The sequence below is a fragment of the Podarcis tiliguerta genome, assembly GCF_965153285.1.
Source record: "Podarcis tiliguerta genome assembly, chromosome: 4".
NCBI classification, from domain to species: domain Eukaryota; kingdom Metazoa; phylum Chordata; class Lepidosauria; order Squamata; family Lacertidae; genus Podarcis; species Podarcis tiliguerta.
This window is the reverse complement of record NC_139537.1, coordinates 3,868,010-3,885,323: the sequence shown is the minus strand read 5'-3', so window position 1 is coordinate 3,885,323 and position 17,314 is coordinate 3,868,010. Positions and strand designations below refer to the sequence as shown.

General features: G+C 47.8%; 1 protein-coding gene across 4 annotated transcripts in view; it reads right to left on the bottom strand.

Moving 5' to 3' along the window:
- Nucleotides 1-17,314, bottom strand: part of ARRB1 (arrestin beta 1) — a 143,281-nt gene that overhangs the window by 33,245 nt on the left and 92,722 nt on the right. For all 4 annotated transcript variants that reach the window (XR_014510194.1, XM_083436625.1, XM_083436623.1 and 1 more), the window contains exons 3-4: nucleotides 8,216-8,276; nucleotides 997-1,041 (exon numbers count right to left, since the gene is read on the bottom strand). Coding sequence is in view for 3 of the 4 variants with exons in the window: in XM_083436625.1 (XP_083292751.1) it covers nucleotides 997-1,041; nucleotides 8,216-8,276 (106 nt within the window). In the remaining variant the exon portion in view is untranslated. The remainder of the gene's footprint in view (nucleotides 1-996; nucleotides 1,042-8,215; nucleotides 8,277-17,314) is intronic.

Sequence of the window (17,314 nt, the reverse complement as noted above, 5' to 3'; positions counted from 1 at the left end):
CCAGCGAGGAGAGCAGGGGAGAATTAGCTGTGGGATCCCAGAGCGGGTAATCTTCATAAGAAGAGGAGGGGGAGGGAAGGAAGGGGAATAAAAGATCAGGACAAGTTCAAATTGAAAACCAGGCGGAATAGCTCTGTCTTACAGGCCCTGCGGAAGGAAGTTCAATCCTGCAGGGCCCTGGTCTCCTGGGACAGAGCATTCCACCAGGTCGGAGCCATCACTGAGAAGGCCCTGGCCCTGGTGTAGTAGTTAGAGTGCCTGGGTTTGAATTCCCGTTTGGCCACGGAGCACGCTGGGTGTGACCTTGGGCGCTGCCTCTCAGCCTGCCCTACATCGCAGGGTTGTTGTGAAGCTGGGAGGAGGACCATGTGCACAAGAAATGAACAAGAAAGCCTTTGCAAGTACAAGACAGCAGAGGGAAGCTTTCTGGGGGCCGCTTTGCCAGGTGTGAGAAATGCCAGAGGCAAAAGTCAGGTAGTGTAGTGGTTAAAGGTCTGGACTAGGACCTGGGAGACGGGGGTTCAACTCCCAGCTTGGCCATGATGCTCACGAGGTGATCTTGGGCCAGTCACTCAGCCTAACCTACCTCACAGGGCTGTTGTGAGGAGCAGGAGAACCACGTACACCACACTGAGCTCCTTGGAGGAAAATTGGGCAATAAGTAAATAATGAAGCAGGCAACTGGCGCAAAACTCACCTTTGCAGGATAGGCTACATTCCAGGCGCAGGTCAGAGTTTTCTACCCCTCCCCTCGCCCACCTTTCCATCCAGACAAGCAAAGAGGCACTGTCACCATTCAAGGGCCCATTCCAGCCAGTCAAAAGCCTTTTCGGAGGTTGTGGGGCAAGGACCGCGAGGGGTGTGGCTCGAGGAGAGAAGGCGTGGCCTGGGAAGGGGTCCTGACCTGGGGAGGTTCCCAAGAGCCAGACAGAGTGGTCTGGAGGGCAGCACCCAGCCCCAAAGCCTGAGGTACACACACACAAACACCGGAGTTACCTTTCCTTTCTTTTAAGTATTCTGGATCGACCAGCACGACGCCATCTGCAAAAGGAACGAGAGGCAGGTATGAGGGCAATGCAACAATGGTACTTCTGCTCTGCATGGTTAGTGTAGCTAACCCGGCTCTGTCCACGGAAACATGGCTGGCGACACTTCTTGGCTCGATGCAGAGGAACAGTGGGAATATTGAGCTGGGGAACCCCCAAGGGACGAAGGCTGAGAACCCGGGATGTGGGAATGGAAAGGGCTGGGCGATATCTGGTTTCAAGTGCATACAAAAACATCATGTTTTGGATTCAGGTGGGTAGCCGTGTTGGTCTGACGCAGTCGGGAAAATAAATAAATAAAAAATGTCCAGTAGCACCTTAGAGACCAACTAGGTTTGTTCTGAGCATGAGCTTTCGTGTGCATGCACACTTCTTCAGATACACTGAAACAGAAGTCACCCACAATAATACAGCAAACAGACTTAACATGGACACTGGTACCATAGAACCAGTATCTGAAGAAGTGTGCATCCACACGAAAGCTCATACCAATAACAAACTTAGTTGGTCTCTAAGGTGCTACTGGAAGGAATTTTTTAATTTTTTAAAATTTTGTTTTGACTACTACAGACCAACACAGCTACCTATCTGTTACTGGTACCAGAGCCTGCAATAAACCCAGATGCCAACATTGCTGACACATACACCCGGACAACACCATCACTGGCCCCAACAATATCAAACACACCATCTCAGGCCTATTTAATTGCTCATCTTCTAACATTGTGTCTGCCATCAAATGCCAGCAGTGTCCTTCAGCTCTCTATATTGGACAAACAGGCCAAACCCTACGCCAAAGGATAAATGGACATAAATCTGACATCAGGAATCACAGGACAGAGAAACCAGTAGGAGAACACTTCAATCTCCCAGGACATTCTATACAAGATCTCAAAGTAGCTGTCTTATTACAAAAGAATTTCAGAAACAGACTTGAAAGAGGAGTTGCTCAATTACAACTTATCACTAAACTGAAAACCATGGAGAGACCTGGTCTGAATAGAGATACTGGATTCTTGTCTCACTACACATGCTAAAGTTATTTTTGGTCATCTGCATACTATCCCTTCCCTTTTCCTGTAGGACTAATTGCAGGCATTAACAGTCGTCCACAGGTTTACCATATCCATTGAGTCAATCACCCATCTCCTACAACCCTTCTGAGAAAAACTCCACTCCACCCTCCAACAATATAGAGGATCTGGTGACTTCTGGTTCAGTGTATCTGAAGAAGTGTGCATGCACACAAAAGCTTATACCCAGAACAAACTTAGTTGGTCTCTAAGGTGCTACCGGACATATATATATTTATTTTTTAATTCGATCATATTTTGGGCTGGGGGTGGGGTCAGTCATAGAATAATAGAATCATAGAGTTGGAAGAGACCACAAGGGCCATCGAGTCCAACCCCCTGCCAAGCAGGAAACACCATCAGAGCACTCCTGACATATGGTTGTCAAGCCTCTGCTTAAAGACCTCCAAAGAAGGAGACTCCACCACACTCCTTGGCAGCAAATTCCACTGCCGAACAGCTCTTACTGTCAGGAAGTTCTTCCTAATGTTTAGGTGGAATCTTCTTTCTTGTAGTTTGGATCCATTGCTCCGTGTCCGCTTCTCTGGAGCAGCAGAAAACAACCTTTCTCCCTCCTCGATGTGACATCCTTTTATATATTTGAACATGGCTATCATATCACCCCTTAACCTCCTCTTCTCCAGGCTAAACATGCCCAGCTCCCTTAGCCATTCCTCATAAGGCATCGTTTCCAGGCCTTTGACCATTTTGGTTGCCCTCCTCTGGACACGTTCCAGTTTGTCAGTGTCCTTCTTGAACTGTGGTGCCCAGAACTGGACACAGTCTGGATGATGCCCTGAGTTCCTTCCAATGTTTGGGGTCCTGTGCCCAGGGAAGGTTGGAATCTAACAGAGGATGTTGCTGCGCTGCTCAGACATGTTTATTTGCAGGACAATGGCCTTCGCTGCCCACTTCAGTGTCCTCAACAGCATCCCCAAAGAATAAGCTGGGTTGCAAGAGCTGCGACTAAGCGAGAGTGCCCTTCAGGCAAACGGCTGGGCCTTTCCTCCAGCCCCCTCACCTATCTGCTGGGTAGGAGAAGCCAGAGGGTTGTTTTTGAGCTGAGCTGGAAGCCAGCTGGGAGCTGGAGACACCAGGATCTGCTTGCTCTGGGCTGGATCCACAGCTGAGATTAATAGAGAAGCAAGATCTCTTTGGGTGTCAATGCTGTGAGCCCCTGTGCCTTATGCTCAGGTTTAAGGTAAAGGTAAAGGACCCCTGACCATTAGGTCCAGTCGTGGCCGACTCTGGGGTTGCAGCGCTCATCTCGCTTTACTGGCCGAGGGAGCCGACTAAGCCGCTTCTGGCGAACCAGAGCAGTGCACGGAAACGCCGTTTTCCTTCACGCTGGAGTGGTACCTATTTATCTACTTGCACTTTGACGTGCTTTTGAACTGCTAGGTAGGCAGGAGCAGGGACCGAGCAACGGGAGCTCACCCCATTGCAGGGATTCGAACCGCTGACCTTCTGATCGGCAAGCCCTAGGCTCTGTGGTTTAACCCACAGTGCCACCCGCAACCCTATCATGCTCAGGTTTATATATGTGGAAATAAAACCAGATATCCTAAAGGTGCCAGTCTCTGCTGACCTTCCAAGGAACCCAGGTGAGTGCCTGGAACCTTGGCCACTCATAGATTGGGTGGTTTGTGGCAGTAACTAAAGCTGCCCATATGCAACGGTATCAGGATTTGCCCCTGATATGGAAACCTCAAAGTTCTGAAGCACAGATGAGATGGAGAAGTTTGAGCCTTTCCCCCCTTCTAAATGCTGGAGCCAATTAATTTCTTAAATGGGGAGAATAGCTCAGGTGGTTAGAGCGTGGTGTTGATAACGCCAAGGTTGCCGGTTCAATCCCCGTATGGGACAGCTGCCAATTCCTGCATCCCTGGGGGTTGGACTAGATGATCCTAAGGGTCCCTTTCCAACTCTACGGTTCTGTGAAGACAGGACAGAACTGAGAGCTGCTGGGGAACGTCATATTGGCAGGATCAGCTCCCATCGGAGCAGAGGAAGTGTGCTGCAGAGATGAGTCAGGCTTTGCAGATTTCCAGGGCGGAGAAATGAGCAGACAGGAAAAAGCCTTCGCTGCTGGTTCAATGTGCCACCAGAGGAAGGGCGGTAATTAAATAGTGGGCGGTGGCGTGGGGGGCAGAGAACAAAGCAAAACACCCGACATCCGCAACAGGAATCCTCCGGATCAGAGGTGATGAAGGCTCCGTGCAGCCCGCTGGCCTTAATAAATAACCAGAGGAAGCAGAAAGCACCACACACACAAAGCCGCAGAGCAAGGAACTGTTGGCACTGTTGCAGCAACAGGGCTACGGACTCCAGTACGGGCTGTGGCACTTTTGGAGCTAATTGGTGCCAATCAGCTTTAAAACCTGGATCTGTCTGAATTGGCACGGCAGAGGAAAATGACCATTTGGGGTCTCTGCCCGTGGCACCATCTTGCCTCCTACCTAGAGGTTTATATTTGGATGATAAACAAGGCAAGCTAAAATTCCCTGCAAGGAATTCTCCACTGAGACACACAAACACAAGGATCCGATTCAGCTAAACGTGTGAGGCAACCGGCCGTTCCGTCAGGTTGCGTAGGAGAGGCGAGAACCCAGAACAATGGATTCCAATGAGGAGAAAGGAGATTTTGACTAAACACCGGGAGGAACTTTCTGGCAGTAAGAGCTGTTCAACGGTGGAACAGTCTCCCTCCAGAGGTTGTGGACTCCCCTTCCTCGGAGGTTTTTAAGCAGAGGTTGGATGGTCATCTATCAGGAATTATTCACCTGTGATTCCTGGACTAGATACCTTCCAATTCAACAATCTGATGATTTCTATGAGAGCGGGAGAGAGGGGGCCGGAGGGCCTCTCCACCTGCTCTGGGCTTCAGCCCAGTGATGTTTAACTCCTCATCTCTCCCTCTATCTTTCCATCCCAAGAACTCTGTAACTAAGAAGCAGCGTGATAGATAGAGCTGTGCCTGAATACAACCAGACTGCATTTTGTGTGAATTATTTCATTCACCCCTTTGGCCAGAGTGGGTTTCTCATCTGCAGCCTAAGCGTGACTCACAGCAGAAGCTTGGAATGCCCCAGACCATGAGTAAGATTTGTGATCTTCCCAGAAACCGAGAGATGAGTGCCACCATCGACACGTGCTTCCTCGGACGACATGAACTGTTTTCACCCCAGCCGGTCCCAGGTCCCAGCCCCACAGGGGCAGCCTGGGAAGCCCCACTGCCTTGCTGAGATAACAACAACAACAACAACAACAACAACAACAACACTGGTCAACAACAAATTTGTTGTCTGCATTTTTTCAGCTGATTTAGGATGAATCTGATGCGCTGAATCCAAAAATCACATTGGTTTTGCTCAATCAGGTCAAGTTCTTGAGCTATGGCCACATGTCTTTTTTTACGTTTTTGTTCACATGTACGCTTGTGTGGAGCATTTTAGAAGAAGTTGGTGGGGGTAAAATGCCATGTCGAATAATTGTTTTGATTGGAAATGATTATTTTAAAGACAAGAAGTATTCAGGTCCGATAGTTCTGGGTGATTATGTCAAAAAGGGATCAGTTTGAAGTCATAAAACCTCGAAATCTTCTATAAATTGGTGTGCTGTTGATGTGACTGGGATCAACAGAAAGAACCGGAGCAGCCTCAAGTATCCTGATCTTCAATCAACACATCGTCCTGTAGCTCATTGTGATGAAATTCCAGTGCCTATCTTCGGAGAACATCCTGACATTAGTGACAAAGAGGCCTCCAGTGTTGAAGGACATGAAGAAGAAGAAGTGGTTCTTGAAGATGATGCTCCACATCCATTTTCCCAAAAGGAGTTGAATGATCTATTTCGCGACCTCAGCTTGTCAAAGGACTCTGCCGAACTGTTGGCATCCAGATTGAAGGAAAAAAACCTCCTCTCTGACAGTGCTCGCATCAGCTTCTTCCGCAACAGGCATCAAGAGTACCTCCGTTTTTTCTCGGAAGAGAAGGACTTGGTGTACTGTGCAGATATTGCGCAGCTTCTGCTCAAGCTTGGAGTGCCACAGTACGAACCCAAAGATTGGAGACTGTTCATTGACAGCAGCAAGTGATCACTGAAATGTGTTCTGCTACACAACGGCAACCAGTTTGCCTCCATACCCCTGGCTCACTCGAGTACACTGAAGGAGAACTATGAAGCGGTGAAGTATGTGCTGGAGAAAATTGGTTATGATCAGCATAAGTGGTTTATTTGTGTTGACCTGAAGATGGTGAACTTTTTGTTGGGACAACAGTCTGGCTTCACCAAGTACCCATGTTTTCTGTGCATGTGGGATAGTAGGGACCATGCTCAGCATTACACAAAGAAGGACTGGCCTGTGCGGGAGTAATTGGTGCCTTGCAAAGAAAGGAACGTCATCAACGACCCTCTGGTGGACAGAGACAGAATACTCTTCCCACCACTGCACATCAAGCTCGGCTTAATCAAGCAGTTCACCAAGGCTCTGGACAAGGATGGTGACTGCTTCATTTACCTGTGCCAGGTTTTTCCAGGATTGACCATGGAGAAGTTGAAAGCTGGCATCTTTGACGGTCCTCAGATCCATCAGCTTATCAGAGATCCAGAATTCGGAAACTCAATGAACGAAGTGGAACTGGAAGCGTGGAAGGCATTTGTTCTGGTAGTGAAGAACTTTCTTGGCAACAATAAGGCCAGAAACTACGCAGAACTTGTCAACAACATGCTGACTGCTTTCAGAAACCTGGGCTGCAACATGAGCGTCAAGATGCACTACCTATTTTCACATATGGACCGGTTTCCTGAGAACCTGGGTTCAATGAGTGACGAGCAGGGGGAGAGATTCCATCAGGACATGAAAGAGATGGAGACCAGGTATCAGGGTCGCTGGGACGCAGTCATGATGGCTGACTACTGTTGGACTCTGAAGAGAGACCTCCCTGCCACTGAGCATTCCAGGAGTTCCAAGAAACGGAAGTTCAAGCCCTGAAGTTTGAAAAATGGTGGTGCAACATGCAATTTATGCATACTTACCTTTATCAATGCCCACCATTCAGTTTACAGAAAACCTGACCTGATGGAGAGAAACGGATGCCATTTCCTGATTCAGCACTGCAAAAATACCCTAAATCAGTTGTAGAAATCTAGACAACATTCAAAAAGTAAAAAATTGTTGCCCAGTGTAATAATTTATTTATTATTTATTATTTATACCCCAGCCACTCTGGCCAGCTTCTAACAGAATGTTATAATACAATAGTCTATTAAACATTAAAAGCTTCCCTAAACAAGGCTGCCTTCAGATGTCTTCTAAAAGTCTGGTAGTTGTTGTTCTCTTTGACATCTGGTGGGAGGGCGTTCCACAGGGCGAGTGCCACTACTGAGAAGGCCCTCTGCCTGGTTCCCTGTAGCTTCACTTCTCGCAGGGAGGGAACCGCCAGAAGGCCCTCGGAGCTGGACCTCAGTGTCCAGGCAGAACAATGGACACAGTTGCCCTGGATACAGAATTGACCTGCGCCTCCATGGACAGCTGTGAGTCCAAAATGACTCCCAGGCTGCGCACCTGGTCCTTCAGGGGCACAGTTACCCCATTCAGGACCAGTGAGTCCTCCACACCAGCCCGCCTCCTGTCCCCCCAAAACAGTACTTCTGTCTTGTCAGGATTCAACCTCAATCTGTTAGCCGCCATCCATCCTCCAACCGCCTCCAGGCACTCACAAAGGACCTTCACCGCCTTCACTACGATGCCGCGAAATGACATCACATATGAATGTAAAGAAGAACGGTGACTTCTTAAAGAATCAGTGCCTGAGGTTGTTGTTGCTTTTCCCCTCCTCCCAGGTAATCTCCCATCTGAGCATTCACACCATAGAACAATAGCATCACAGAATTGCAGAAGGGACCACGGGGGCCATCTGGCCGAACCCTCTGCAATGAAGCAATCCTTTTTCGCTTCGGCAAGGCAGCTGCATCACAGGTCTGTAGGACCATCTCCCGGACCCACGAGACGGATGCCTCAAGAGAGCAGCGCCTGAGGGCGTGCCTCTCTGCGGCACTTCAGCGGGCGCCGGACCCAGCTAAGAGCTCACTTACCCACTGGATCGACGACATCTATGTGGTCCACGAAGTCCCTCTTGCCCAGGTAGACTGTGAGCTGCAGAGAGGAGACACAAAGGCATAATAAGGCGGCTGTCAGCACCCAGCTGATTCAACAGTAAGGTTTCTCACTATGTTATCAACCGATGTCCGCATGCAGTATATCTGAAGGAGCGTCTCCACCCCCATCATCCAGCCCGGATGCTGAGGTCCAGCTCCGAGGGCCTTCTGGCGGTTCCCTCACTGCGAGAGGCCAAGTTACAGGGAACCAGGCAGAGGGCCTTCTCGGTAGTGGCACCCGCCCTGTGGAATGCCCTCCCATCAGATGCCAAAGCGATAAACAACTACCTGACATTCAGAAGACATCTGAAGGCAGCCCTGTTCAGGGAAGTTCTTAATATGTGACATTTTAGTGTATTTTTCATCTTTGTTGGAGGCCGCCCAGAGTGGCTGGGGAAACACAGCCAGATGGGCGGGGTACAAATAATAAATTATTATTATTATTATGCACACACAGTCGCGCAAGCGCCATCAGCCACTTAAAATGTGAGCAGAGCAGATGGGCTGTGAGAGGCATGACGGCAGGATCGCATCTAGTGAAAACACGAGGCGGGGCCTTTTCTGCGGTGGGTCCCCGCTCGTGGAACGCTCTCCCCAGGGAGGCTCGCCTGACACCTTCACTATATATTTTCAGATGCTAGGAGAAAACATTCCCCTTCAACCAGGCCTTCAGCCATTAATACACATAGGGCCTTTTAAAGTGTGTGTGTGTGTGTGTGTGTGTGTGTGTGTGTGTGTGATTTTTAATATTATTTGTTTTTATGTTGTAAACTGCTTTGTGGTCTCATGATGAAAGGCGGTATATAGTGGTGGACTTGTATGGTTATAAGCGAGTTTTGGAATAACATATACGACGAATTAAAAAAATTATTTAAACTTAACATCAAAAAAAGGACTGGAGGTTTTCCTTCTAGGAATATTACCAACAGAAATAAAGCAAAACACAAGACCACTGTTTATGTATTCAATCATAATACATAATTATGATTGCAAGAATACTCGTAGCCAGAAGTTGGAAATGTGAAACAACACCAACAATAATAGACTTGGCAAACACTCATGGTAGAGTATTTTCATTTAGCAAAGCTGACTGGAAAAGTTAGGGGAGTCCTAAATCAAAAAGTATATAGAGAATGGATATTATTCAAGGAGTATATAAGATCACACTGTAAAAATGAAACTATCCTGGCAGAATTGAATGATACTTGTGTATAATAAATAAATGGGGGAAAATATCTTAGAAGAATATGCAGGAAAAGCTATAAAATAAACTCTGCGATAAAATCAAGACATTAGAAAAAGTACAATGAGAATGATCGGAAGTTTTTGTTCCAAAAGACTTTATTGGTCATGATATGATAATACAACCGATATTCTTTTATTTTAATGTTAACTCTTTTTTGCTCTTTATTTTTATTTTTATTCTTTTTTCCATTTGCGTGCGAAACTCTGTTGTAACCATTTGTAATGTATTTGTATGATAGTATTTTAAATCAACAAAGATGCTTATTAAAATTTCTAAAAAAGGTGGTACAGTGGTACCTCGGGATGTGAACGGGATCCGTTCCGGAGACCCGTTCGCATCCTGAACAGAACATAAGACGCGACTGCGCAGGTTGCGTTTCGCCGCTTCTGCGCATTACGTCATTTGACTGTGCATGCGCGAGCGGTAAAACCCGGAAGTAACGCACTCCGTTACTTCCGGGTCGCCGCGGAGCGCAACCCGAAAATACTTATCCTGAAGCGTATTTATCCCGAGGTATGACTGTATATAACGTTAATGAATAAATACATAATCTAAACAAGTAAATAATAAATAACCCCACAGTCGAGGCAGCGATGCTTCTCAGTGTCAGTTGCTGGAGAGTAGAATTGCTCTTGCGTTTGACTCCTGCTTTGAGGGTTTGCCATAGTGGGCATCCTGTTAGCCACTGTGAGAAGAGGATTCTGGACTCAATGGGCCACTGGCCTGATCCAACAGGCTCCTACTTTCTTGTAAAACACCACACGCAGCAATTGCACATAACAGCAACCACTGCCGCCACTTCAATGGAGCACAGAAATCTGTCCCATCCCAACCATTGAGCCAGCATCATCCCTGGCTGGCAGCAACTCTCCAGAGTTTTTAGACAGCGGTTTGTAGGAGCATAGGAAGCGGCTGAGTCAGACCACAGGTCCATCTGCCTCAGTACTGCCTACACTGGCTGGCAGCAATGGGTTGGTGTCTCCACAATCCCTACCTGAAGATGCCACTGAGGGTTAAGGCTAGGCGATATCTGCTTTTCAGCTTCATGATCTATCACCATCTAAACACTGTGACGTAACTGATATAGGATTTAGATCATCAGTTCTGTGTCCAGGGCAGCTGTCTACCAGCTCCATCTGGTATGCAGGATGAGACACCACCTGCCCGCAGACTGTCTGGCCAGAGTGGTGCATGCTCTAGTTATCTCCCGCTTGGACTACTGCAATGCACTCTATGTGGGGCTGAAGGTGACCTGGAAACTACAACTAATCCAGAATGCGGCAGCTAGACTGGTGACTGGGAGTGGCCGCCGAGACCACATAACACCAGTCCTGAAAGATCTACATTGGCTCCCAGTACATTTCCAAGCACAATTCAAGGTGTTGGTGCTGACCTTGAAAGCCCTAAGCAGCCTCAGCCCAGTATACCTGAAGGAGCGTCTCCACCCCCATCGTCCAGCCTGGACACTGAGGTCCAGCTCCGAGGGCCTCCTGGCGGTTCCCTCATTGCAAGAAGTTACAGGGAACCAGGCAGAGGGCCTTCTCGATGGTGGCGCCCACCCTGTGGAACGCCCTCCCGTCAGATGTCAAGGAAATAAACAACTACCTGGCTTTTAGAAGAAGAAGAAGAAGAAGAAGAAGAAGAAGAAGAAGAAGAAGAAGAAGAAGAAGAAGAGTTTGGATTTGATATCCCGCCTTTCACTCCCTTTAAGGAGTCTCAAAGCGGCTAACATTCTCCTTTCCCTTCCTCCCCCACAACAAACACTCTGTGAGGTGAGTGGGGCTGAGAGACTTCAGAGAAGTGTGACTGGCCCAAGGTCACCCAGCAGCTGCATGTGGAGGAGCGGAGACGCGAACCCGGTTCCCCAGATTACGAGACTACCGCTCTTAACCACTACACCACACTGGCTCTCCAGAAGACATCTAAAGGCAGCCCTGTTTAGGGAAAGTTTTTAATGTTTGATGTTTTATTGTATTTTTAATATTTTGTTGGAAGCCGCCCAGAGTGGCTGGGGAAACCCAGCCAGATGGGCAGAGTATAAGTAATATATTATTATTATTACCTCGGGATGCGAATGGGATCCGTTCCGGAGCCCTGTTTGCATCCCGAATGGAACGCAAGACGCGACGCGTTTTGCTGCTTCTGCGCATGACGTCATTTTGAGCGTCTGCGCATGCGTGAGCAGCAAAACCAGGCAGAAACATCCTCCGTTACTTCCGGGTTGCTGCGGAGTGCAACTCGAACGCCCTCAACCCGAAGCACATTCAACTTGAGGTATGACTATTATTATTATTATTGTTATTCGAGACATATTGGCAGGTCAAAAATTATGAAACCAAATTCACAATATGGACTTCAAACCTGTTTCTGGCGATATATTGATATATCACCCAGTCCTACTGGGGTCTGAACCTGCATGCAGACAAACTGTTCCACTGTTTACCCAAACCTCCAGTAGGATGTGGGGTGTCTTATATGCCCAACCTGCGCTCTGCTGCTGACATTTGCTGCCAAGTTACTCCCAGAGTAAGGAGGGCTTTGCTAATAAAAATTGGGCAGGGGTGAGCTCTGCTCTCTGTAAACTCTTCCTTGATCAACTTCAAATTAAAACGACAAAAACAACAGCTTTGAAGAAAGGAGGCCAGACTAACAAAGGCAACCTAAGCTGAGCCCTTCTTTGGCCGACAGATGGCCCCGAGAGGAGCTTAAGGGAGAATTTGGATGATCTTCCCTACTGCTGTGCTGGACCATGTCTAGTTTTCAGAGGCTCATCCATCTTACGCAGCATTTAGAAAGAAAGATTTACAAGGCTTGTGGCGGAAAACCAGGCAGGCTTTGTTCAATTCCCGCTTTATAGCCGCCCGGCCCTAATCGCTCAGTTACCCGCCAGCAGCCAAAAGGGGCCTGGGTGCTCTTAGTTCCATAAAATTGTAGAGCTGGAAGGGACCCGTCATCCATCTCAACCCCATGGGAGCACAGGAATCGGCAAGGGAGGGGAAAGGTTTCTTGTAAACTTGGCAAAGATCAGCCTTCCTCAACCCACTGCCCTCCAGGGCTCCAAAGCAGCTTTATCTGGGTTTTGCAAGTCTTTATGGCCACCAAGAGACTTACGCTCCATGCCTGGAAGGATAAACACTGTTTATTACTCAACGGTCTGAAGACTTTCAATGCCTACAGTTCAACACTCCTTCTAGAAACCTCAGCTTTGCTCAGAGCCACAATGGGCCCCACATGATTGGCTAATTCCGGAATTCTCCTGTAGGCCAATCAGGCTGCAGATTCACTTCCACCTGGAGCTGGATTGGGTGGCTCCTGCGGACCAATCAGACTGCTGCATTCTGAATCCTATTGTTCTAGGAGCAATCAGACTGCTGCAGTTTGGATCCTATTCAACTCAGTACATAACAATGGCAGAGTCCTCACTGCCTCCTGCAGGAGAGAGTTACGCCGTTCCAACTATGTGCCGTGTGTAGAAGTCTTCTTCCCCGGTGGCATCAGCTGCCACCAGAAGCATCAACCTCACCAAGGCTAGGTGGCTTTCAGCAGCATGATATATCGCCAGCTAAGCATTGCAATATATTGATCTACCGCAACGTCTGAAATAAGGATGGAGGCATTCGCTGGCTGACCGGTTCCACCCACGTTGTGATTTTTGCCGGCGCCTGCTCTCGCGATTCTCTGCCCCGCTGCAGGACGTAGGGAGAGCTGAGCCGGCTGAGCTAACGGGGGCTGCTGGAATGGAGAGACACATTTTCTTTTTTTCTAAATGATTTTTATTGGATTTACATATAATCACATTGCGTAACATCGTAACCCTCTTGTTTTCTCTCTCTGGCTCGACTGAGCCCAACGACTTCCCTCCCTCCCGTCTGACGGTTTGCAAAATTAAACTTTACATCTTTACATTTCGCTTCGTTTCCTAGCCTTGTTATATCATTACCTAAAATATTATATTACTCAACCTGCATAGGTAGCAATTTCACCTTACAGATCTGCAGATAACCCTGTTAATGATGTTAATTGCTTACAGTTGTCTTTCAAATATAATATAAATTTGTTCCAGTCCTTTGGGAATGCTTGGTCTCGCTGGTTCCGGATTCTTTCCCCCAGTTTCGCCAGTTCTGCAAAGTCCATCATTTTCATCTGCCACTCTTCCTTTGTTGGTAACTCCTGGTGTTTCCATCTTTGGGCTAACAAAATTCTTGCCACAGTTGTTGCATATAAGAAGAATCTTTTATCTTGTCTCGGTATCTCTCTACCCACTATACCCAATAAAAACAACAGTGTTTTTAAACATTTTCTTTAACTCATTATATATCATTTCCCAGAATGCTTTTACCTCTTTACATGTCCACCACATATGGTAAAAAGTACCTTCCTTTTCCTTGCATTTTCAACATTCATTTTTTGTTTTAAACATTTTGGCACATCGTGTTAAATGTTTTAAACATTTTGGCACATCGTGATTTTTTCATAGGTAAAGGTACCCCTGCCCGTACGGGCCAGTCTTGCCAGACTCTAGGATTGTGCACTCATCTCATTCTATAGGCGGGGAGCCAGCGCTGTCCGCAGACACTTCCCGGTCACGTGGCCAGCGTGTCAAGCTGCATCTGGCGAGCCAACGCAGCACATGGAAATGCCGTTTACCTTCCCGCTACTAAGCGGTCCCTATTTATCTACTTGCACCCGGGGGTGCTTTCGAACTGCTAGGTTGGCAGGCGCTGGGACCAAGCAACGGGAGAGCACCCCCGCCGCGGGGATTCGAACCGCTGACGTGACAATCAGCAAGTCCTAGGCACTGAGGTTTTACCCACAGCGCCACCCGCGTCCCATCCATTTTTTCATAGCAGACACATACACCATGATTCGCGATACATTGGCAGGTTCAAAATTATGAGGCGGGTTATCGTGACACACACTTCAAACCGGTTTTGGATGATATATTGACAGATTGTTGTTGTTGTTTAGTCGTTTAGTTGTGTCTGACTCTTCGTGACCCCCTGGACCAGAGCACTCCAGGCACTCCTGTCTTCCACTGCCTCCCACAGTTTGGTCAAACTCATGCTGGTAGCATCAACGACACTGTCCAACCATCTTGTCCTTTGTCGTCCCCTTCTCCTTGCGCCCTCCATCTTTCCCAACATCAGGGTCTTTTCCAGGGAGTCTTCTCTTCTCATGATGTGGCCAAATTATTGGAGCCTCAGCTTCAGGATCTGTCCTTCCAGTGAGCATTCAGGGCTGATTTCCTTAAGAGCCAGTGTGGTGTAGTGGTTAAGAGCAGTGGACTCGTAATCAGGTGAACCGGGTTCGATTCCCCGGTCCTCCACCTGCAGCTGCTGGGTGACCTTGGGCTAGTCACACTTCTCTGAAGTCTTTCAGCCTCACTCACCTCACAGAGTGTTTGTTGCGGGGGAGGAAGGGAAAGGAGATTGTTAGCTGCTTTGAGACTCCTTAGGGTAGTGATAAAGTGGGATATCAAATTCAAACTCTTAAGAAGGGATAGGTTTGATCTTCTTGCAGTCCATGGGACTCTCAAGAGTCTCCTCCAGCACCAGAATTCAAAAACATCCATTCTTCGGCGATCAGCCTTCTTTATGGTCCAGCTCTCACTTCCATACATCACTACTGGGAAAACCAGAGCTTTAAGTATACGGACCTTTGTTGGCAAGGTGATGTCTCTGCTTTTTAAGATGCTGTCTAGGTTTGTCATTGCTTTTCTCCCAAGAGGCAGGCGTCTTTTAAATTTGTGGCTGCTGTCTCCATCTGCAGTGATCATGGAGCCCAAGAAAGTAAAATCTCTCACTGCTCTCACTCATTGATAGTTTGCCCAGGCCTAAACCTCACTAATGTTAGGACCAGACCTGATGCAGACCATCTTCCTGCTTAACCGGTTTGTGAAAACCTCGGTTGTGGGGGTGTCTGCTGAGCGCAGAGTGCCCATGAGGCTGCCATAACAAGCCACCCCAGTGGAGAGGGAGGCAGCGCAGGATAGGGCCCTTTGGAAACAGCTACAGGCATTCCAGGAATCGCTGGTGCTCCTGGTGCAGTGAGTCATCGGCTCGATTCAAATTCAAATGCAGACCTTGCCTTCCTCCCTTCCAGCCTCCAGGAAGGCCAGAGATAAGCAGTTCGTGAAAGGCCAGAGAGCTCCTCTCAAACCTTTGTGCGCTGCCTGAACAAGACCACATTAAAGTGTTTAATCACAGGGGCGGCTACATCAGGCGCATCATTAAAAACAATTACGAGCCCAGCTCTCAAGTGGGAAGGGAGAGAGAAGCAGGTGTGGAAAGGGAAAGCATCAGCAGGTACCCTCGTCTCTCTTTTTTAAAGATATACTTTTCAAGTTTATACATTTCACTAATTTCACAATCATTTTGACATTTCAAAACTTGGCTTCCTCCCCCCTCTTTCTGCGGTTCCTTAAATTTATTTTTAATATCTTCTGCATGTCCAAACTGACTTAATTTGCTCATTTATTCATCTTCTTTAAATATAAACTCCTACGAAACGGCAGGTTATTACAATAGTCCTGCCAATGTTCTTATCTGCTCACAGTTTATCTGTGACTATTCAATAAACCATTTCCATTCTTTTATTAAAAAAAGGTTTTTATCTTGAATTTCTTATCCTTCCGGTAAGTTTTGCCGTTTCTGCATATTCCATAAATTTTTGTATCCGTTCTTCCTTTGCTGGGGCTTTTGCTTCTTTCCATTTTTGGGTGAGTAACATTCTTGCCATTGTAGTAGCATATATGAATAAGTTTCTATACAGGTTAAGTAGTTGTGTCCCCGTAATTCCCAAAAGCTTCTGGGTGGGGCGGGGGGGGTTAACAAAGATTATTTTTAACATCCTTTTTGTTTCATTATATATCATTTCCCAGTAAGCTTTTACCTTAGCACAAGAACCACATATGAATAGGGAGCCAGTGTGGTGTAGTGGTTAAGAGCGGTAGTCTCGTAATCTGGGGAACCGGGTTCGCTTCCCCGCTCCTCCACATGCAGCTGCTGGGTGACCTTGGGCCAGTCACACTTCTCTGAAGTCTCTCAGCCCCACTCACCTCACAGAGTGTTTGTTGCGGGGGAGGAAGGGAAAGGAGATTGTTAGCCGCTTTGAGACTCCTTAAAGGGAGTGAAAGGCGGGATATCAAATCCAAACTCTCTTAATACTCTTGACTCTTAAGCCCAGTTGCGGGAAGCTGCCCTAGGATGAGTCAGGCCACTGGGCTGCCCAGCCCAGGACTGGCAAGAATGGAAAGGGACCCCCAAGGATCATCCAGTCCACCGCTCTTGCAATGCAGGAACCGGAATAATAATAATAATAATAATAATTTTATTATTTTCACCCTGCCCATCTGGCTGGGTTTCCCTAGCAACTAAAGCATCCAAGCTCTTGTGAGATCTCGTGCTTGACCTCTTGGGGACTCTTCCAACTTGACGATTCTACAATCAGCCATCTAGCAGGGCTCTTTGCGTCGCGCCTGCTCCCCTTATTCCCCCAGACTCTGTCTCCATCTCCCCCTCCCCCCCCCCGGGCTTCGGCATCAGCCGTACGAAGCGCGATAGTCGTGCTTTTGCAAAGCTCCAGGAATTCCAGGCGCAGCTGATTAGCTCCCTAACCCTGCAGTTCATCCAATTAGGTTATTGAATAAGCCTCCATCTCAATCACATTTCGAGGGCTTGGGAGGCGGCTGCATGACTCACCGTCGCTGGCAGACGACATCTGGGAAGAAAACAACTCCGGTTATCAACAGAGTCGCCTGCCGACGAATCTGCCTCGGTGGCAGATGGGTC